Below are 23,135 nucleotides of genomic sequence, written 5' to 3'. Positions count from 1 at the left end.
TAATGTCTCTCTCTTGCTATTTATAGACTCTAGCCAACATATTAACATTTACATATGTGTGTTTTGTGTGTGTTATGCATATTCTATTTATTTGCTTTTGCATCACAGTTATAAGCTTAGCCTGTAATCACTGAGCTTACAGTGACAAGGATGAAGAGGCATGCAATTAAACAAAGAGAGAGAAGACAGCACACTAATGAAACGTTAAGTTTGATTTTCATAGAAGGCTTTGTTAATTCTGATTACCTACAGAGGTATAGTTCATGGAAAACAAACCTGAACTATAAAAAGAAAATCTTAAAGACAGATTTGAAGAATAGGTGAATGGTAGGCAGTCCATCATCTTGAAAAACAGGTACCTCCTCTAGATGCACACCTACTTAAAAATGCACATAGAAATAGGCAAAATGGTATCAAGAGATCCCTGACTGCATGGCCAGATGCACATTTAACTCTAACTTAGTGAAATTTGGATGAATGTATAATATCCATACACACAGTTAACTGTGATCAGGTCCTGCCTATACTCTTAACAGGAATACAATACAAGTTATCACCCAGCATGACTCATTGAACTGTTCCTGCACAGAATAATATCCATGTGACCAAAATGATTGATCTGAGGCAGCTTTCACCCTAGTCCAGTTGGATTAAATACAAAACACACATGGTCAGAAACGTCAGTACTCAGTGGTCTGCTACTGTCTAGTCCTGTGCTACCATGGCAACTGCCTATCAAAGAAGTGGATAAGATACATCCTTATGCTTTAAAAATTAAATTTATGTATTGGAAACTTTCCCTCAGTAGAGCTTGGTTTTAGTATCACCAACACAGTAACCCCTTTGACTAGTAGATTAATTGACAGTATTAAAAGTGCAGTAACAATCAGAAACTTCAAGTCTATTAGGGATAAAAGGGATCTTAGAGTTAGCTGAACTCAATCCATGCATTTTATAATTGAGATAATCACTATGACAATATTTCCAAACCCCAGTCTGAGGAGCGGCATTGACACAATCTGAAGTGTCTTCAACAAAGTGAGAAAGATGAAGCAGTATAATAAGATTTCATAAAGTTGGACTTTTATAAAATAACTGCTTTTTATTTTAAGAGTTTGTCCTTTATGACTTTTTATATTAACATCCTTTTTGAAAGCTGCTTTTCTTAACATTCCTAACTGATTAAATAAAAATGTGGAAAATACTGTGAAACACCCCATTTCTTTTTAGTTTACCCAACTATGAAATCCAAGAGTTGGGGGACTGCTGATTTAGATGCCAGTATGAGACGGATTTCAATTTCTTATATTCTGTATATGAAAGGCTCATAATGTATCAATAAGGCAAAATTAGTAAGAAGGGTTATTTATGAAATGAATTATGTCAAAGGACAGTTTACCATATAAAATTGCATAAAAGGCCTGAAAAGAAATAATACATGTCTTTTGCTATTTGTACTTGTCTCTGACCAGAAAGTGTATGTAACAATTTTAGCTGCATTTTAAAAAATTGGAATATTTTATCTATCAATAAGATGTAATAGCTGCAACAAAATAAAGAGAACTGAAGTGTGGACGTAATCATACCACACATTTATTTACCTGGGGGTTACCATCAGGAGGCATAAATGGATTTGATTTTCATTTGTTCTCTATCACTTGCACAATGCTTTTTTATTTCAGATAAGTGTTGTCAGATTCATGCCTGCCTCCAGAGAAGATGAATAAAAGTCAAAAAAAGGAGTTTTTTTTTTCAAAAAACTGTCAAAGTAAAAAATTTCTAATGAGATAAAAAATGTAATAGCCAAAATGGAATTCGAGACAATTTAGAATCAAGCACAATTACCTCCTAGAAAGTTATCCTTGCGAGGGAGTGAACAAAAATAGGAAGCTAATGAATCTCTGGCAGAAAATTGTGCTTCCATATCAAGTCTTCTAAATAAGCGAGAATGCCATATTTATTTATTTTCATTGGTTCCAGACATTTTATATGCCCATTGCATTAAAGTTTCTAAAAAGATCAAAGGTGATTTTCTTGGATGAACTACTTAAGATTCTTCTGCATGACTGGAAGAGAGGCTGTGATGGAGAGTGCATTACTGAGGAAAGTTACTTCAATGACACTTCTGGCCATTGTTTAGGTGTCACTCTTGTTGGCTCGGATGGAATCGGTGTCAGATTTAATGGCAAGATTTGCCATGGCTTATAGTAGAATATTTGGTTTGTTTCCTCTCTTGAAAAAAACCAGACAATATTTCATTATTAAAATCAATTTGTGCAGGTTTATTCAGCAATTCTTTGAATGTGAATGCTCTTTTTATTTTTTTTCTTGTTGCTGCTGTTTGTTTTGACTTTTGATATTTGAACATGGGAGAGGCATTTAGAGTTTTAGTAATCAGGTTGCCTGTGCCATACTTAAGGGTTACTTCTGAATCTTAGTTAGCAAAGCATTTTTCAAAGTACATTTTGAATTAAAAAAAGACAAAATATAATTTGTCATATAGTCAACATTCTTCTTCTTATATATTTTGACCACTTGGGTGACAGGTTAATTATCCAATGGAAAATATGTATTGAGTACTTACTGTGTGGGCAGCAATGAACATGGGGTGGTTTTTGTTCAAAAAATAGAGCAAACATAGTTAAGGTCATCAGGCAATTTAGAATCTAGTAAACAATCCTATAACCTAATTTATCATTTCTCCTTGCAAAAGTTTAACATCTGTTAAATCTTTTCATTTCAGAAGGAAAGGAAGAAGGAATGGAGGAAAGAAGGGAAGGAAGGAGGAAAATAATGAAAACTAGATAATTTAACACGAGTCTGTAGAAGGCATCTTGTTTTACTTCTTAAAGTGGTGTTGAGTTAACCTGTGGAATTCTGGCATTTTTATATTCATAGCTCTTCTGGATCCCCAGTGAAGCTTGTCAGATAGCCAGAGAGAATGAGTCTCGGGGACAAATGATGGCCTTCCAAGGACTTTTTACTAAATTACTTAAATGGATTCCTGCAATTAGGATCAGATTTTATAGACTATTAACTGATCCTTAATCATAAGACATGGCCAAACCAAGTAAGACTTGTCAACTTCAAATTTGGTAGGAATGTCACACACACTAGCTAATGCTACTTAAGTAACCGAATGTACTCAATCCTCAACGGGAAGACATTTTCCTTTGGAAATTTAACAGAAAGGAGAAACTGTCCTTGAAGCCACATTATTTAAAAGCAAAGTACAGGCCTGAGTATTAGCAGACTGTTCACCATGTAAATATCAGGAAAAAATTCTATAAATAACAGAGAAACAGTTCACCTGTGCTTTAGTCAGTCGAGGTGCCATCTTTGACTTTACTGTGACTCTGAGCGTATTTCCTGTTAGTGCCACCCCCATTACTACATGCTTCGTGTTCTCTCTAAACATCTCGTATTCTTACTCTTTTGCCTCTCTCTCTCTCATTATAATGTGTTTTTAGTCCTAAGGGATTCAGAGAACCATAGAAGTTTGTCCCCTCAGTCAAGGTTTCACCTACTTCTGGGTCTGACTGAGAATCCATAAAGGACATGGATACATATTCCCTGAGAAATAAACACACCATACATCTTAAATCCTCTTAGATAATTTCAAGGAGTTAATAAAAGCTCACCCATATATTCCAGGATAATGCACTGCGGTAGATAAGTCCGTGTTTGCTCACACATACACACGTGCATTTACATTTCCCCATCATGCTGGAATTTTTGTGGAGAGTGTTGCCAAGTTCTGTCCTTAAGACACGTCAATCATTGACCTGCAGACAATGCACACATTGTAAAATCACACTAATTTAGTGTAGTTGAGCAAAAAAATTGTGTTAGGTAAGAAAAATAATAATTTCAGAATCTCATATCATGTGTACTGATTTCGTTATATCTATATACAGAGCGCAGCAAAAGTAGCGCCTGCTTGAGTGTGGTTGGTAGGGTACGTGAATGTCCCATGTGAACAGTGATTTGAGCATTTCACCTGAAATGTCATGTGGTGTGCTTGAGTGTGATATTGCATGTTACAGAATTACATGTTTATGACTGTAATAAAAGGTTTTGTAATAAAAAGGGGCATTATTTATGTCAGGCCATGTATGTATATGTATAATATCTACAGGGTTCTGGGAAAGTATCAGATTTTTAAATGAACAGGGACTCCATAAGTACTCACTGAATTCATTTTAAAGAAATGCCATTTCATTACTTGCAGACAAATAGAGAAATCCACGCATTCTCAGAAGATGCTCAGAAGTAATTTTCTCCAACCACCCATCAGATGTATCATTATTTTTTATGACATCCACTCCAACCAGATTAACTAAATGTCCCCTAGTTTCAGAACACATGCTTTTATGAGGAAATATCTTATTGTTTGCTTCAAGTGGGCCTTTTCAAAGTGCTTGAGAGCTTTTAAAAACTGAATGATTCTCTAAATAACCACTTTACAAATAGTCTACAAGTCAACATCATATAACTGAGACATTCATAATCAGAGGAAAACTTTTTTTTTACCAGCAGAACCAATACCCTTACATATCTGCTCCCTTTTCTTTGCATACTTAATTCAAGGGTCACATCTGGGAATTTGGTTCAGCTAGTAATTATAATTGACATTCATTGTTATTTATAATTTAATTTTGAGCTGTTCAAGCTATGTGTATCTAAAATAATAATAACAATATTCACTTATTGGGTGTTTAGGGTAAGCCAGGGATTATCTGGAAAATATCATATATGTCTTGTCTTACCCAGTCCACTGTGGCCTATTAGGTACATAGCTAAGGAATATGATGTTCAGGGAGATTTTTTTAATGGTCATGGCAGAGCTTAGATTTGTAACAGGGCCATGTCCGTACAGAGTGAGCAATATTTGACAGATTGTACATTTCTAACTGGTAGAAATTGACTTTGTTTTTATTTTTGGTGCTCAATATGGCCATCTAACATTTGTATTTTGCTTGCCCTGTGTCCTACACATGTGTCCATCCTAATAAAGAATATTTAGGCTCTTGGCAGGAAGTGATTCTACATAATTCTCTTTATTCAAAATTATGCCTTAGGCAATTAGAATTTTATTAAAATCATTTTGGTAGCTAAGAAAATGTTCATACAGACCCTTGTAAAATAAGTTCTTCTTCTGGAGACAGTATGTACAGTAAGAAAACTTAGGCTTCACCCCCACACTGAAGGGAATTGAATCCTGGAGTGCTGCTGCAGATGAGAACGTGGGCCCTGGGGACCCAGATGGCCTCGGGAAACCTAACTTCAGTCTTTGTATCTGGAATAAACAATAGCTTTAGTTTCCTGGGCTGCCATACCAATCACCACAAACTGAGTGGTTTGAACCAACAGAAGTTTATTCTCTCATTATTCTGGAGGCTCAAAGTCTGAAAGTAAGCAATTAGAAGGTCCACGTTCTCTGAAGACTCTAGAGGAAAATCTGTTTCCCACTTTTCCCTTAGCATCTGTGTTGCTGGCAGTCTTGGTATTCCTTGGCTCATAGACACAGCGCTCCAATCCTGCCTCCATGGTCGCATGGTATGCTTTCTGTGTGCTTGTCTCCATGTCTCTGCACATCTCTGCATAGGGCTCGCTGCAGTCCGGTGTGACCTCATCTCAGCTTGATTACATCTGCAAAGATCTTATTTCCAAATAAGGGGACATTCACAGGAACTAGGGGTTTGAACTACAGCTTATCTTTTGGGGAAGATCTATTCAACCCACAGCAACTGCTTACATCATCGAACAGTAACATTTAAATGGGATAATGCCCATGAAGCCTTCAGTAAATAGTAGGCATGCAATAAAGTTTAAGAATTTTATGGCTCATCATAGCACAGTTGTCTGTGAGACCTCTGATAAATTACTTACCCTCTCTGAGTCAGTTTCTTTATTGATAAAAATATAGATAATAATGCTTACCTCAAAGAGCTACTGAGAGAATTAAATGTCAGAATTTAATACTGGACCTAGTTAGCATTTAAAAAAAAACCCTGGTATTAACCATCCTCTGTCTCCAACAAAAAGCATTGATGAGCTGATTGGGCACTCTCTCAGAAGTCACAGTGGCATCCCATCTATAGTACTTCAAGAAATAAAAGAGCAAGGGCCAAAAACAACCGACGGAGGACATGGAGGACAGCTCCTTTCCCAGGCGCAGGTGGTGGCAGCATTGGTGTAAGGACAGTATTGGAGAGAACACATCATCCCCCCGAGGAGCATCCCTCCTGGTCCCCTTTGGTTTGACAGTGGTGATTCTGGGGACACCTGACCAGAAAGCCTGACTAAGTGAAGTGAACATGAATATACTTGTTATTTTGTGTTTCTTTACCCTTATTTACCCCACTTTTGAGAAAGTCACTAAACTGACAGGTAAGCTGGTTCCTGTGATTTTGCTAAACAGAGATGTGGGTCTGTTGGTCTTTTACATATTGATACACTGTCACTGTTAACACCAGTTATGTGACTTCATTAAGCAAAACCTCAAGGGAGAGAAAGGAAGAGATCAGACAAGCTGTGTAGTTTTGTTCCTCTCCTGCCTTTTTGAGGTCTTTGTCTTATCAAAGGTCCACCTATTAGGATAATGCTAACTGCTGGAACTAATAAACCTCCGTGTTGCCATGGCTTATCCTAACAGTATATTTCATGCTCAAGCAATAGCAGAAGCTGGTATTACTCTGAAATGATTTTTATCATCTTGGTACTTTAGTGACCCAGGTTTCCAATACCTGGAGGCTCCACTATCTCACAAGATTTAAGGACCCTAAGCCTTGGAAGCATATGACTTTATGCAGTAGATGGAAAAAGAGAGAACAGGCAAAGATGCACCTGCTGCTTCAAGGCTTTACCCAAGAAGTGCTACTTACTCTTCAGACCCATGGCCATATCTATACGTAAATGGGACTAGAAAATGTAGTTTGGGGCTAGGCAGACACATTCTAGCAACAGCTTTATTCCATGGAAGGGAGGGTGACAAATTTTGGTGCACAGCAGCTATCTCTATCATAATCCTTTCTCTTATGAATTTTCTTTCCTGCCCTCTCCATTGCCTCCTTTCCTTTAAGCTGCAAACATGTTTATCCACCAACTATTTTGAGTGCTTACTATATATATTTCAGGTACTATGCTATCTCCCAGGAATACTGTCTTGCTTTCCACAATCTAGTTATTGCCAGTTTAGTAATTCCCTCTGTCTTTACACTCTTTTGGCAAATGAATCCACTTTTCAGAACTTCAGCCACTGCCTCTGCAGGATGAACTCAAACTCCAGCATCCTGGAAAGACCTATCCCAGGCTTTCTGTCTGCTGGGCACTGCCCTCTAGTGGCTCCTGGCACATCTGTCTACTTTAAGTTGTCCTGGCCAGACCCTGTATTTCCTTTTCCCATCTCTAAGCCCATTTCTCAGTCATCTGTGTTTTGAAAATCTTTGTGAAAGCCTTACTTATGAACTAGTGTACTTTGCTCCTATTCCTAAATTCCATTTTCTTCTTATACCAGATCAGTTTTAAAACAAAGATTTAAAAGTGGAGAAAATAGTGCATGTGTACAGTTTCTATGAGAAAGGAGAGGAGAAAAAATGCAAGGAAGCGAAGATGAGGCCAGAGAGCGTCCGGTGTCAGAAACAAGGTGGTGCCACAAACTCAGCCGGCACGGGGTTGGGCCACAACCAAGGCCAGGCTCCAGCTGGCCAGGGGCGTGAGAGTTCACGCATATGTAATATGTACATATTTCAGTAATTTATGAATGCTGCCAATGTTTAAGATGGTATCTAACCTATTTCTCTTATACTGAATTGCACATATTTTAAGAAGCTAATATTTTAGTTTTAGGTTGTAGAGCACATACAACACACAAAACCTGACATGTAGCCAAACCTAGTTGACTCTGACATTGATAAAACCATACAATCATCCGGCTCAGTTCCACACCCAGGCACACAAGCACGTGCACACACACTGACACGTGACTGTCTATACTTTAAGAATTAGAAAATTATTTCAAAACAGAATGCTGCAGTGATTCTACAACCTAATTTTAGCATTTTGTTTATTTAACACTTCCTATGTGACACATTTGATTTATGATGTGAATCTTTTTCATCTTTTAATTTAAACACCTGGGTAATCATCAGTGGGGCTGTCTGTTTCAATAATTACTCAGGTTTTGCTGTATTTCTCAAATCAGGTGCAGAAAAGCTAGGGGAATTTAAATCTTTCCAGGTGCTATATGGTGCCTATATGATCATTTTTATACTGACTGCTCTTCCCAATAGTTAAAAACACAGCTAGCCTATTAGTTAACTGCAAGTGCTGAGTAAGGGGTATGTAAGAGATGAGCAGTCACTACCAAGACCTCAGTGTGGCTCTAACAGCTGCCAAAAGTACTGTATAATCTCTTGGAAGACTTCATAGTTTCCTACTGCACTTTTCAGAAGAGGAGTGTAGTTATTAATCCTGGTGTTCGCACAAAATTTTTATAGCAGATCTTCATTCAATAAATAGTGTTGTTTCATATAGAGATTTTTGTTTTATATAACACCAAATAGTTAGTTAAAGGTTAAACAAATAGCAATGGGCTGGCAAAAAGAAACACTGTATTTGGTACAGAAAACAATATTTTATACTGTATTAAGCTGTACATTTAATTGGTGGTTTCAGGTAACAGAGAATCGAAATGTCTGTCTGGAGACCATGGAGTCCCTTTTTTTATACTGTGAGGTTCTAACCCCCCTCTTTCTTTCTCTCTCAAAAGAAAGACCTGTGGTAGTTTGATTAATCAGGGTTTGTCTTTGGAAAGCACGTCATTTCTCTGCTGTGCGGGAGCGGCCGGCTCTCAGAAGGAAAGTCAGACTGTGCGGCAGCTGTTTGTTTTTAACCATGGGCCCCTCAGAAACCTAGTCACATTTTTAAAACAAATACTTACCATCTAACATTTTAGTTCTAACAGTGTCTCCAGAGTCTTTGACGATTAATTTTAACTTACTTGGGAACTATGATTTATACATTTATCCTATTTCCAAAGAAGTATGAAGTGACACTGTAAAATATGCAAGCATTCAGCCATTACAATGGAAATGGAAGAATTGAAACACTGTAAAGAGAAATATAAATAATTGTACTAAAATTCTAAACTCATGTAGTTTTCCACGAGAAAGCAAAAAGAAACTACAATTAATGAAATAACTCTTTCACTGTCATTTTTTAAAACAAAAGAGAGATGAAAGCTTTGATTTCTCAAGAGAAATAATTTTTAGAAATGAATTCTAGAAGGAGTATATCATGCAAATATTTATAAAAATGACATTACAATATAAACATTGCATCCAGTGGTAGTTTTATGAAGAAAAATGCAAAAACATACTTCCTATATCAAACTCGAATGAAAGCTTCCAAGTTTGAGTATGAAATGCTAACAGAGAAAAAAATCTTTCATGAGCGGGTCTCCGAAAAGGAGTCTCCGAAAAATGGCCGTGTTTTCATATAACTCGATGAACAATGTAGCCAATATTCTCTGAGGAATCAGCATCTACAGATTGAGCCTGTCCAATTGCCTTCTTGTAATGTGATGTGTCCCAATGTGATGGAGATTTAAAGGCAGACAGTTTGAGGGTGGGGGTTGTGTGCCCTCTGTGTGGCTGAATGGAGGTCAACATAATATAAACTAGAAGAGCAGAGAGCAAAGTAAACATTCTGCTGTATAAACAAGAATCCAAACTTGCCCAATAAAGACCCAACTCAGTTGTGATCAATGGGAGCTTCTGTGATGTTTGGAGACCTAGTTTTTTGTTTTTCATCAAGAAATTATTTTCTCAAATGTATTAGACCTTTGAGAACTTTTTAACTTCTTATTGTGAAAACTTTTAACAAATGATGAAAGTGGAGAGAGCAATATGTACCCATCACCCAGTTTTCAATGAAATCAACATACAGTTAATATTGTTGCATACAGACAGACTCTCACCTTTAACTTCCTCCGCTGTGGATGACATTGAAGAAAACCTCAACACTATATAATTTCACCCATAAATATTTTACTATGAATGCCCAAAAGGAGCAAACTATTTAAAAAAAACGTAACCATAATACTATCATCATACCTAAGAAGAGTAATCATCAACAATTCCTATGGTAGCTTATATCTAAGGGGACCCCAGTTGATTTCTTCCCTTTTCTATGTACACCATCCCCTATCAAGAGATAAAGGCTATTCTCCCACTTTTCTGAATCTGGGCAGGCCTGTGACTGCTTTGGCCAATAAAACATGGCAGAAGTGATGCTGTGTTAGTTCCAGAACTTTATTTAAGAGGATTAAATGTTTCCACTTCTCTCTTGGGACTACTTACTGAACTGCTACATAAGACATTACTAACCTACTAAAGAAACCATATAGAGAAGTTCTCCTTGTATCCCAAGAGGCGTTTAGTTCTCAAATGTATTCCTCCTCTCCCTCTCTGCCAGCTGGTTTCTAACACAGGCTTTCCTGACCTCTCTTGCATTTTTCCTTCTCAGTACCACAGTCCTAATTGATCTCTAGTCCTCTGGTATACCCCTGTTTGCTTTCTCTTCCATTCCATCGCCAGATACATTTATCTAAAACTATATTTGGCCCCTCACCTTTTCTGTCCAGTAATCTTTAACAGTTCTCAAACTGATATTCATGGAAAAGAACATTCTCAAAGAGCCATGAATTCTCCCAGAAAATATGAAAAATTCCTATACCATGGTGAAAAGTTAAAATAATATAATGATCTTCTGAGCCAATAAGATAACCACTTAATATCAGAGTACTGCCCTCTTACCTGACGTCAGTGCCTAGCACTGTTTTTGGATTTTACGATGAAATCTCATGATGCTAACGCATGTGGTATAAATAAAAGTTTTTGAAGTCATTTGACTGGTAAAAGTCATGAAAGAACTGAATGATTACACAAAAATGGCACAGCCATACAGAAATCAAAAGAATTTGTGCCATAACTTTTAGTGTCATATCAATTACTACTAATGCATTTTCAAAACATACCCCATTGTTGCATATGCCAAATTCAATGGTTGGTATGAATAGATATATTAGAATATAATAAATGAACTAACTTCCTCAATGGAGTTCCAGAAATAATTTGATTAGGTAATTTCTTAATGTGGAATTCAATAATGCTCCAAAGCAAAATTGAACTTCACGTAAACAAAAATTCAGTATCAGGTAATACTATATAAATTGGCTTTAAATACCTACTAGAAATAAAATTTGAATTAATAACTAGATTATATTGCCCTAAAATAGTAATTCAATTTCTGAAGTTTGTACTACTATTATATTTTGATAACATAGCTTTACAAAAAGACATTGAGGGTTAGAATAGAGAAAAATGTTTTACCTATTAGATCAAACTACATATAACAAAGTTCAACCCGATATGTCAAATATTAAATTACTGATGACAGTTGTGCAAATATATTTAGAATTTATTTGTTTATATATAGGTTTCTAGAGATGCCATCAAAATATCACAATTCTGAGGGGTGGGAGTTCAAAATCAAGGCTCCTTCTAGCGACTCTGAAGGAAAATCTTTTCCACACTTCTCTTCTCGGTTCTGGTGGCTGCCACCCATCTTCAGTGGTCCTTGGCTTGCAGTTATATCTGCCTCCATTGTCACATGGCACTCCCCCCCTGTATGTCTTTGTGTCTCTGTACCCAAATCGTGCTCTGTGTGCAAGGACACCAATTCCTTCGTCAAGGCCCATTGCCACCCACTGTGACTTCGTTTTTACTTGACTGCATCTATGCAGACCTTGTTTCCAGATAAGGTCACGTTCACCGGTACTAGAGATAAGGACTTTGACATATCTTTTGTGGGACACAATCCAATCCACGATAGTCATATTAAGAGGTACAAGCATAAGAAGTTGTAACCTAGTTTTATTTTTGTGCATGCTTACTTAATACTGTAAATTAAAATAGTATAAGCTATCACTGTAGTTCTGCAATAAATATCTTAGCCTTAAAAGTATAAGTCTTAGCCTTATACTTTATTCAAGTGTGAGAAACTCTCACCTAAAGGAGAAAATCTGAGATGCCTATCATGGCACATTAGGTCTTCCACAGCCTGTCACTGTCCCTAGTCACTGCGCTCTTCCACTGCTATTTTCCTTCCATTTTATCCATTGGCATAATGAAGCAGCTTAGAATTAATTCCTCAACATACAACACATTATTTCATGCCTACCTATCACTGTTCATTCTGTTACCTCCACATGTAACATCCTTTCCTTTAGAATGTTTGCATATGTGCATTGGAAAGAATTCCATTCTCAGTTTTTACTTCTCAGGGGAGGCTCCAAGTGGTCTATGTAGAGTAACTTTACTTCTATGTAGTCTAACCTCTACTTCTGCTAAAACAGGTATTAGATTGCCCCTGTGGGAAGTCGGTATCAGAAGCAGGTCACTTAAACAGGAAGCAAGCTCAGACAAATATTCCTATCTTTAAACATGGCTTTTTTGTTCTTTTTTAATAACTGCATGTACTTTTTATGAGAAATTTGTGAATTTAACAATCTGGGATGATCTCAGCAGCTCAAAACTTTTAGTCATGTCTTGCCAGAGTGTACTGTGTGCAGTGAGGAATCTAATGACAGAAGAACTGGAACGGTAGAATGGGCCAATGTTTTAGATAACTTTGAAAGCCAAAGTAAGGTTCTGGACTTTGCTTTCTACATGCTGAGTAGTCCCGAATTTTTGAGAAAGGGACAATATGTAATGACACCAAAAGAGATGATCAGTTCTTTCCAAACAAGAATATCATGCACACACTAGTTTTCTGTACTAAGCAAAACAGGATTGGAGTTCTGTAAGTCTGCACCCATCAACTGATAGATTATTTTAATGTTACATATTCCTATTTGGATTTTGGAAGTCAGATATCACTAGAATTATAGCTATAGATATAGATCTTAGAATCTGAGGATTGTTAGTGTTTCATAAATAGTGAAATCAGTTGATTTTCCAGATTTCTTGTTTAGTTATAAATAATTCTCATAACTTCTCATAATAGCTTAAATTAAAGCCCTGTTTCCTCCATATAGTAGGAGTTACAAATTTACTCTGAGTAAAAAAAGTGGTTAGGTTCTTTATCATTTTTCCAAAGCTAATTAAATCACTTTAGAGCTTTACCTATTTTAACTGAACTCTTTAGATTATATTTAAAAGTCATGCTATACTTCAAATTCTCAAGTTTTATTTTTAAATAGGAATGATAACTTGTTGTGTGCGAGGTGAAATGTATGAAGTATAACAATAAAAAGAAAATTGAAAGTTAGAATTTTCCTGAGTTTATTATTATAATTAAGTTAAAACCTACATGGATAGAATTACCAAAAACACAGAAGTCACTTTTTAACTCATTAATGGGATTTCCTGAGAGCCACACTGCAAATCTGATAGTGTATTACCTGTGTTTAGAACATCCTAGTAAAAGAGAATTTACTCAGTGAAATTAACTTTGAAGTAGGGCTATTGAACATATGTGGGATATTCATAATATAAAATTATAACTACCACTCCCTTAAAATGCCTCTTTGTGCCATTTGTAGAACTATTAAAATTTTTTTTAAGATTTTATTTATTTACTTTTAGAGAGGGGGGAAGAGAGGTAGGAAAAGAGGGGGAGAAACATCAAGGTGTGATTTCCTCTTGTGCGCCCAAACTATTAAAATTTTAAATGCTTTAAAACCCATGTATTAAACTACTTACATTTACTGGGTAGCTAGATAACTTACTTGTTTTGACATTTGTTCTTGAAACTTGGTTTAAAATCATAAACTTATGACTTTTCCACTGGGTACAGTCACAGTTCAAGTTTAATTCCCACTTTTTTTCAGATAAACTAATACTCTAAAAGATGAACTAGTTTAGCCTACTCAGTGTCTTATGAAGTAGAATAAATCTTAGCGTTTAAGTACTCTTTAGTACTTAAGAATCCTGTGACATTTTCACGTTACTGTACTAAACATCTCTTTGCACCATTTTCTTTTCATGGTTCTCTAAATGTGATGAAGGAGTTCAGGTGAAGGTATATTTGTCCCAGAATATAACCATGATTATGAATCCAAGTAGACTGTTTCTGTTCATTACAGCCAGTCTTAAAAACTGAATTTCTTATGCGTCAAACTGATTTCATGATTTTCTAAAAACACCTATGTATTTTTATTTCTATCTAAGTAGTATGTTTCAAAAGAACTAATAACTAAAACTTGGTATCTGAGTGACAATAGTTATTATTTTTCAGTGAAAATCATATTTATCAAAAACACCCATTAGGTTTTCTGAAGTCAAATATATTAGTGGGGGCTTATCTGGGTTGCTTCAGATGCATTTGTTTTCTAGACATTGTTCACAATTTATGAATTCAATTGCGTGAGTCTCTTTTCATAGATTTTGCTGTACAATTGCCTTAATACTTGTGTAGACTTATAGATTAAATAATGACATGTTTATATATACTCTGGTTTTTTTCTGGGTTCAGGTTCTTTCTTTAGGAGCAGACGTCTTGCCAGAGTATAAACTGCAGACGCCACGCATCAACAAGTTTACGATATTGCACTACAGTCCTTTCAAGGCCGTCTGGGACTGGCTTATTCTGCTCTTGGTCATATACACTGCTATCTTCACTCCCTACTCCGCAGCCTTCCTCCTCAATGACAGAGAAGAACAGAAAAGACGAGAATGCGGCTATTCTTGTAGCCCTTTGAATGTGGTAGACTTGATTGTGGATATTATGTTTATCATAGATATTCTAATAAACTTCAGAACAACATACGTAAATCAGAATGAGGAAGTGGTAAGTGATCCTGCCAAAATAGCAATACACTACTTCAAAGGCTGGTTCCTGATTGACATGGTTGCAGCAATTCCTTTTGACTTGCTGATTTTTGGATCTGGTTCTGATGAGGTAAGAGCTGCTTAAGAATCTTATTTTCTGAAAGATTGCCATTATAAATGTGAATGTATTTTAAATTCAAAAAATGGTGGCTTTACAAATGTTCTATATCTCAAGATGAAATTCATTTTCAAGTGAAAATGCTACAAAATGAAATGGACCAATTTTGCTATTGCAAATAATTCACAACTTTTTTAAATCTTTGCTAGATGATGCTAAAGTTTATTTATCCTTTAACCAAAAAATAAACTTTAAAACAGTGTTTCATAGCATATTCTCAGGATGTAGAATCACTACATATTAATTCATGCATGCAAAACTACCAAAGAATGATGTTTCTTTCTTCACTCAAAATTGTGGTTTGAGGCAGCAGGGACTTACTTGTTTTAGATTCAAATTATATGGAAGAGATATCTTCTGAAATGTCTTGTTCAAACTCTTTCTCTTTAATAATATCTAGGTTGGAAAATACTTCTTATGTTCCCCATACATTGAAAAGCTGGAAATTTTAAGAAAACCCAGCAGGTGTAGAGTGTATTTTCTGGATACAAAGTTCATAACTTTAGTCATATTCTCAAAAGTTTTTTGATCCATTAAAGGTTAGATTCTCCTTAAGTTTCTTCCATTTAATTGCCACTAATTTTTATTGCAAATGAATTTCCTAGATTATATAATGAAAAGATTTACAGAAGGTGTGAAAGTTATTTCAAATGGAAGTTATGTTGAGAACAATAATCTCAAGTTGTAGAATTTTAAAAAGTTAGTGTAAAATTCAGAGTAAATCAAATTTCAAAAATACCCTCTGCAGACGGTAGCTTCCTGAGCAATTCATACTTCAGTACAGGAAAATCCTCCTCTGCCTAGGGAAACCTATAGGTTTGGAAGTAAATTATCTCCTACAGAACATGCCCATCAAACTTTGGGTCAGTTAGGAGTAGGGCAGTCAAACAATACATTCTTCCCAGATTCTGCAAACCTTTGAAAAAGTCTCAAGCCTGAGCTTCATCATCTATAAGGATGATAATATTACTTTCCTCTGCTAATTTTTCTAAAATTTGAGAGTCTAGTGAGATAATACATATGATACTCTTAGCAAAATACTAAAAAGAAAAATTAGCTGCTGTTAAAGTAGTTGAACATTTAATGTCAGACACTCCTAATTTTTAAACAAAGAGGCAAGAAAATGAAACACTTTTTTATTCTTTTTTTATTGTTGTTCAAGTATAGTTGTCTTCATTTACCCCACCACTCTTTTTTATCTATATTTATCTTTATGAGCTTCTTAACATGGATGATCCATTTTATGACACCAAGGAAGTTCTTACTAATGTAAATAGAGTGAAACCATACACTTTCAACTTTAAAACATATACACCGATAGAAAATTAAATTTCAGTTTAGTAAAGTTAGTAAATAGGAGTGTTAGGGGATGTTAATTTACTGATGATATTTAATCAATAACAATCAAACCAATGCATATTTGGATATGCTGACTATAACCATTAAGGTAGAAGTTCTAGAATGCAGTACTTGATTAGTTTAACTTCAGTTGTTATATCGCTTGAAAATAATAAAATTCATTTAAAATAAGTAATTCAGAAAAATTGCTATTATAGACAAGCCTTCCTCTAGTGAGCTGAAACAAAAGAGAATTATGTTACTCACACAGGATGAAATGATTTTGGGGAAAAATAGTGTCCAATCACCTTCCTCATGTGGCATCAAGGAAAAGGCACAGTTGCCTCAGAGACAATGGAGCCAGTTCTCCACTTCTGTGTGATTTCACAGACTCCCCGTGTTCCCAAAGCTGCCCCCCACGCCTTGGAGGTGTGACATGATATGGGAAGGATTCTGCCCTTGCAGTTAAGCAGAGCTGGCTCTGATCCTCTTCTATGCCACTCACTTCGTGTACATTGGCAAGATACTTAACTCATTTATGACCTTATTTCTTTTCTGCAAAATGGTAATAGGTAAGTTCTTGTGATTTTAAAATATAAAGCAGCAAAATATGAAGAGGTTACTACAATACCAAGTAGATAGTAATGCTTGGTTGCCAAAGATTTCTTCTGTTTTCTTCACTATCCCTTCAGATTAAAGTCCCTGTTTCTTAATGAAGTTTTCTTTTAAAAATTTACAAGTTACCACATTAATCCATAAATATTTTAATTACTCATTTAGTCAATAAATGTGTAATGTTCTGCTTACCTATGGGGACACATTCTGAGAAGTGCAAGGTTAGGCTCCTTTGTCCTAGGAGCACCATCGAGTGCACTCGCACAAATCTGGGTGTGCAGCCTACTTCACATGCAGGCTGTAGGCTGAAGCCTTTTGCTCCTAAGCTACCTGTCCTGCATATTACTATACAAAACAACATGAAATTAAGTTAAGCACAAAAGAAAAATGATGCAATCAAAAGACACAGCAAACACAAGATGTATGAGGATGCTGCCAGGATAACATAGCATACTGTTGTACAGCAAACTACTTATAAATAAACATTAAAGTAAACTCTAAAGTAATAATAAAAAGCATCATATAGTAAATACACAAACCAGTAGCATAGTTATTTATTACAAACTATTATGTACTGTGCATATTAGTTTATCTGTGCGTAGATATGTATAAGTGCATACATGCATTTCAATATTTATACACACCTAGAAACACTGGCTGTGATAACTACAAATGCAGACTGATATAGCCATGTTGTACACCACACAGTACAAAAATACCACAAGGCCTGGGTTGTGCAATTGGGTGTGCTGTAATTTTATACAACTAGCAGCGCAATAAGTTTATTTATACCAACATCACAAACCTGTGAGTAATGCATTGTGCTATGCTAGTACCATGGTTATGCATCACTAGGTGTTAGGGAGTCTTCAGCTGCATTATAATATTATGGGACCACCATCATATATGTGGCGCTTGTTGACCAAAAGTTGTTATGCAATATATGACTGAATTTATTCACTATCTGATAGCTTGCAAAAGTTATTAGATTAACCTGTTGCAGCTAGAAATCCTAAAGAAGTGGGAGACAGAGAGGGATTATTATAAGCACAGCTATTGGGTTGCAAAGCACAGGAGTGTGGGATACATGGTAAAGGGAAGTGTGTTGGCACCAAGGATAGCCAGCGGCAGGTGAGACTGACAGGGGCTTAAGGGGGTCAGATATTGGGCTGCGTTAGCTGCAAAGGGTTAACAGCACAACCAGTGATGGACTGACCACTTTGCACATTCGTCAGGAGTGACAATGAAGACACTTTTAAATACAAACTGTATTTCTACATGTGTATATGCATATGTATATGTACATGTATACAGATACATTATATAGATATATATAAAATCAGGCTTTTCAGCACATAATAATATTTCAGGATAAATTTTTCCAAAAGTGCATAATATGCTATACAATGAGAATATTAAAAATAGCATCCATTCTTGTTTCTGGCAAAAAAAAATACTTCTAGAGAAAAGAGATCTTATATTTAAATGGACCAATTTAGGAACTTTCATCGTGTGAATATGTAAAAAATAACTTTGGGATGGACCCAAAATTAAATAACCAATTCTAAAATTACTAAGCTAGAGGTCACTCTGATGAGAGATCACCTAGTCCAGTGTTCTTTACTGGGAGTTTCATGGAGGTGTCTGAGACAGTCTCAGTTTGCCAGCAAGGCAGGCTGATAAGACTCAGAACCATCCCCCTCCACTATAAAAAGAGTAGCTTGATTGTATGTGCTTTACCAAGTAAAATTCCATGGAAATTTCCTACAAATTTTAACAAAAATTGACTTCACTCATTTTGCCACTTTCACAGTCATGATAGCCCAGTCTGCACGTAGGTGCATTTATTCCATAAGCATCTTTTGAGAACCTGACATGTACCAGGGTGCTAGAGGCTGGGTTTACAGACAAGAGTGAGACAAGGACCCCCACTGTCTGGGAGCTTGCAGTCTAGAAGGGGAGAGCGGTGATGAACAAAATTAGTCCTATCTGATAAACACTGCAATAGTGCCATGTACAAGAGGACATGGGAGCATGGAAAGGGAAGTTCCTAGGGTACAGACAGAGGTTTTCCAGGTAGAAAGGGTAGAATCATCACACTAGCTGGAGGCAAAGCCCATTAGAATTAGGGGTATGGAGCAATAATGTATTGGTCCCTAGCCCAGTATAATAGGTATTTTATATAATTCCTCCTTTTATTATTGTCAAATAAATCACAGATAATATAACATTTTAACATGCAATTTCACAAATATAATATATAATTTCTACCCTTAATATAAAGGACAAATAAAAGAAATGATTTTAATAAAATACCTAATTAATATAGAAATTCTTCAGGCATGTCTACAATAAATGATATAAGGAAGTCACCAGATGCTTATACCTAGTTATAATGAACTCCATATTTAAATAATAACTTTAATATTAAACTTAATATTTTCTTTGTATTTGCATTTTTACATAAGGGTTGAATACATATGACTATGCTTATATATTTATAAATGTGTATTTAAACAGGTAGATATGTATATGGGCATACATGCATTTCAATATTTATATACACCTAGAAACACTGTGACTGTGAAAACTACAAATGCAGACTGATATAGCCATGCTGCACACCACACAGTACAAAAATACCACAAGGCCTCTTGTCATGGAAGATATGATTTTCTGAAATATCGAACAACTCTTAGTGAAAGTTTAAACTAAACAAGTTAATCATTTTCCATGGCAGCTAATTTTCTGAAAAAATTAATAGATATTAAAATGTATAAAGCTGAATTTTTATATGTAAAACCCAGCTTCCAGTTTCAGTAACTATAAATTTACTTTTAGGTTGTACAAATGACTGTGGGATATTAAAATTTTTCATAAAACACAATTTTTGCTGTTGTTGGAGACACTTTAGGCATTATAAAACTTCTGCCTACCTCACTCCACTAGGAAGTAAAGGAAAATTCATGAAACCACATGCAGATCATTTCAAGCTAAACAAAACACTAGTGAAAGTGGCCCCATCAGGAAATAGCCTTGGCATGTAAGGTCAGAGGGAAGGTCAGTGGCAGCCAGGCTGAACCACAGAGAGGTGGAATGATAAGATGTGAGGGCACTGATACAAATCACATGCAATCGTGGAATCTGGCATTTATTCTGGCTGCCATGGAAGGTTTAGGCTGGGAGTGGATATTTTGAAAGACCTCATGGCTGATGTCTGCAGACGATTTAGTCAGGGTAGAAAGAGGAGAACCACTTCCGAGGTTTTGCTGTACTGTAGGAGGGACAAACAACGATGGCTTGGACCACATGGTGGTAATACAGGTAAACAGGAATAGATACATTTGGAACATGTTAGAGAAGAGCTTGTTGGTGGATTAAATATTATTGGAGGATTAGGAGAAAAGCAAAATTAATGATCGCTCAAAGATTTTGTTGTTTCCTTCTTCTTCTTTGAAACTTTTTTGGCAGCCAGGAGAAGACTTAAGCAACTATTATAGATTGTCACTCATTTATTCAAATGGGAAAAATCTTGGGAGAAGGAAGTGTGTTATAGGAGAGAAATTCCACTGGGGCCATGTTGAATTTGGTAAGCTCGTTAGTGATCCCAGTCCAGATGACGGGTAGTCAAGTGGGGCACCACATGAGCAGCTAGAAAAATGAGTCGGTATGACAAGAAGAAATGAGATTTATTAAATTATAAATTAGATACAGTCCTGGCACAAGTTTGTTTGGATCAGACCTTCTACAGTAGGACTATGTACCAATTTCTATGTGAATCTTATAAAAGTTTGAGATTCATATTTGGTAGGTCTGAAGTAAAGCCTTGAAACCTGCATTTTTTAAAGTTTCAGGAAGGACCCTGCTGCCAGATGTATGAGATCCAGTGGCCTACCTGGGACACGGGGGAAGCCCAGGAGAGAGCTTTTGTGTACTCACAAAACAGTTCTACAAAATAAATACATACATAAACAAGTTAGAGTGATTTTCAACTCAATGTAAGAACAGTCATGATTTCTTAATTACAACTGAATTATTAAAATTTTCTGTGCATCACAGAATCATGAATGACCTTAGAAAAAATAATTTTGTCAATGTTATTTAAACTTTGTTATTTAACATTAACGTCTTCCTTCCAATTTCCCTAAATTGTAAGTTACTGTCACATTTAGTTTCATTTACATTCAGCTCAAGAGAAGAAAAACCATTCAAATTTAGGATTGATATTATTTTATTTATAAAACGTGTTAGCATTGCTAAGGGTAGCTCAGCATATACATTTTCACTAAAATGAGTATATAAGCAGAATTGCTCATTTTTTCAAAATTACATTAATTTTTAGTTTAATTAAATGCAAATTACTTACTAATAACTAGAGAATATTGTGGAATGTTAAGAAAACACATTATAGAAAATGAATACACTGGCAGTAACACGGTGTGGCTCTGCATCTTCCTGATGTCAGTGTCATTCAGGGAGACCAAGAAAAAGTTCTTTATTTCTTAATTTTTGCATCATCAAACATCATGCCATCCATAGCAAATTACTTCCATGTTATTGATGCAAAGGAAGAATATTGTGTGATCAGTCTCCAGAAAGTCAACTTCTTATTATCTGCCTCAGAGTTTCCCATATTTTGATTATCTATGGTAAATCTCACTTTCAGAAATACTAACAGAACCTAGAGCATTCTGTTTAGTAAATGTTTATTAACCTCTTTTAACCCTGAAAATTATTATTCTTTTTAAATATGTTTTATTGATTATGCTATTATAGTTGTCCCATTTTCCCCCTTTCACTCCCCTCCACCCTGCACACCCCTCCCACCCACAGTACCCCTCCCTTAGTTCATGTCCATTTGTTGTACATATGAATTCTTTGGCTTCCACATTTCCTATACTATTCTTACCCTCCCTCTATTTTCTACCTACCAACTATGCTTATTCCCTGTACCTTTTCCTCCTCTCTCCCCTTCCCACTCCCCTGTTGATAACCCTCCATGTGATCTCCATTTTGGTGTTTCTGTTCTAGTTGTTTGTTTAGTTTGTTTTTGTTTTTGTTTTAGATATAGTTGTCAATGATTGCGAGTTTGCTGTCATTTTACTGTTTATATTTTTATCTTCTTTTTCTTAAATAAATCCCTTTAACATTTCATATAATAAGGGCTTGGTAATGATGAACTCCTTTAACTTGACCTTATCCAAGAAGCACTTTATCTTCCCTTGCATTCTAAATGAAAGCTTTCCTGGATAGAGCAGTCTTGGATGTAGGTCCTTTCCTTTCATGGCTTGGAATACTTCTTTCCAGCCCCCTCTTGCCTGTAAGGTCTCTTTTGAGAAATCAGCTAACAGTCTGATGGGAACTCCTTTGTAGGTGACTATCCCCTTATCTCTTGCTGCTTCTAGGATTCTCTCCTTCATTTTAATCTTGGTTAATATAATTATGACGTGCCTTGGTGTGTTCCTCCTTGGGTCCAAGTTCTTTGGGACTCTCTGAGCTTCCTGGAATTTCTGGAAGTCTATTTCCTTTGCCAGATTGGGGAAGGTCTTTATTATTTGTTCAAATAACTTTTCAACTTGTTGCTCTTCCTCTTCCCCTTCTTGTACCCCTATAATTCCGATGTTGGAGCATTTAAAGATGTCCCGGAGGTTCCTAAGCCTCTCCTCATATTTTTGAATTCTTGTTTTTTCATCCTGTTCTGGTTGGTTGTTTATTCCTTTCTTCTGCTCCAAATTGTAGATTTGAGTCCCAGTTTCCTTCCCATCCCTATTGGTTCCCTATATATTTTCCTTTATTTCACTTAGCATAGCCTTCATTTTTTTCATCTAATTTGCAACCAAATTCAACCAATTCTGTTAGCATCCTGATTACCAGTGTTTTGAACTGTGCATTTAATAGGTTGGCTATCTCTCCATCACTTAGTTGTATTTTTTCTAGAGTTTTGATCTGTTCTTTTATCTGTTCTTTTATTTATTTTTTTCTCAGTGCACCTGTTACATAGTGAGGGACGGAGCCTTAGGTGTTCACCCAGGAGGGGTAACCCACGTCGCTGTGTTGTGACACTGTGTGTGGGGGAGGAGTATGAGAGGGAGCAATGGTGCTTACTCCACTCTCTGCCAGATTTTGGTCACTTCCCCCACTTCTGACAAGCAAATTATTCCCTCCCG

The 23,135-nt window shown here is 36.0% G+C and overlaps 1 protein-coding gene across 1 annotated transcript in view; it reads left to right on the top strand.

Annotated features, from left to right (window-relative positions):
* The window catches only part of KCNH7 (potassium voltage-gated channel subfamily H member 7), a 470,253-nt gene that overhangs the window by 370,029 nt on the left and 77,089 nt on the right, over positions 1-23,135 (top strand). Inside the window, exon 7 of the mRNA XM_053665157.1 lies at positions 14,542-14,967. Within this exon, the coding sequence (XP_053521132.1) occupies positions 14,542-14,967 (426 nt within the window). The remainder of the gene's footprint in view (positions 1-14,541; positions 14,968-23,135) is intronic.

The sequence above is a fragment of the Artibeus jamaicensis genome, unplaced genomic scaffold (assembly GCF_021234435.1).
Source record: "Artibeus jamaicensis isolate MK-2021 breed Jamaican fruit bat unplaced genomic scaffold, CSHL_Jam_final contig_391, whole genome shotgun sequence".
In the NCBI taxonomy this organism is placed as follows: domain Eukaryota; kingdom Metazoa; phylum Chordata; class Mammalia; order Chiroptera; family Phyllostomidae; genus Artibeus; species Artibeus jamaicensis.
Note: the sequence above shows the minus strand (reverse complement) of the source record. Positions and strands in the feature narration are given on the sequence as shown.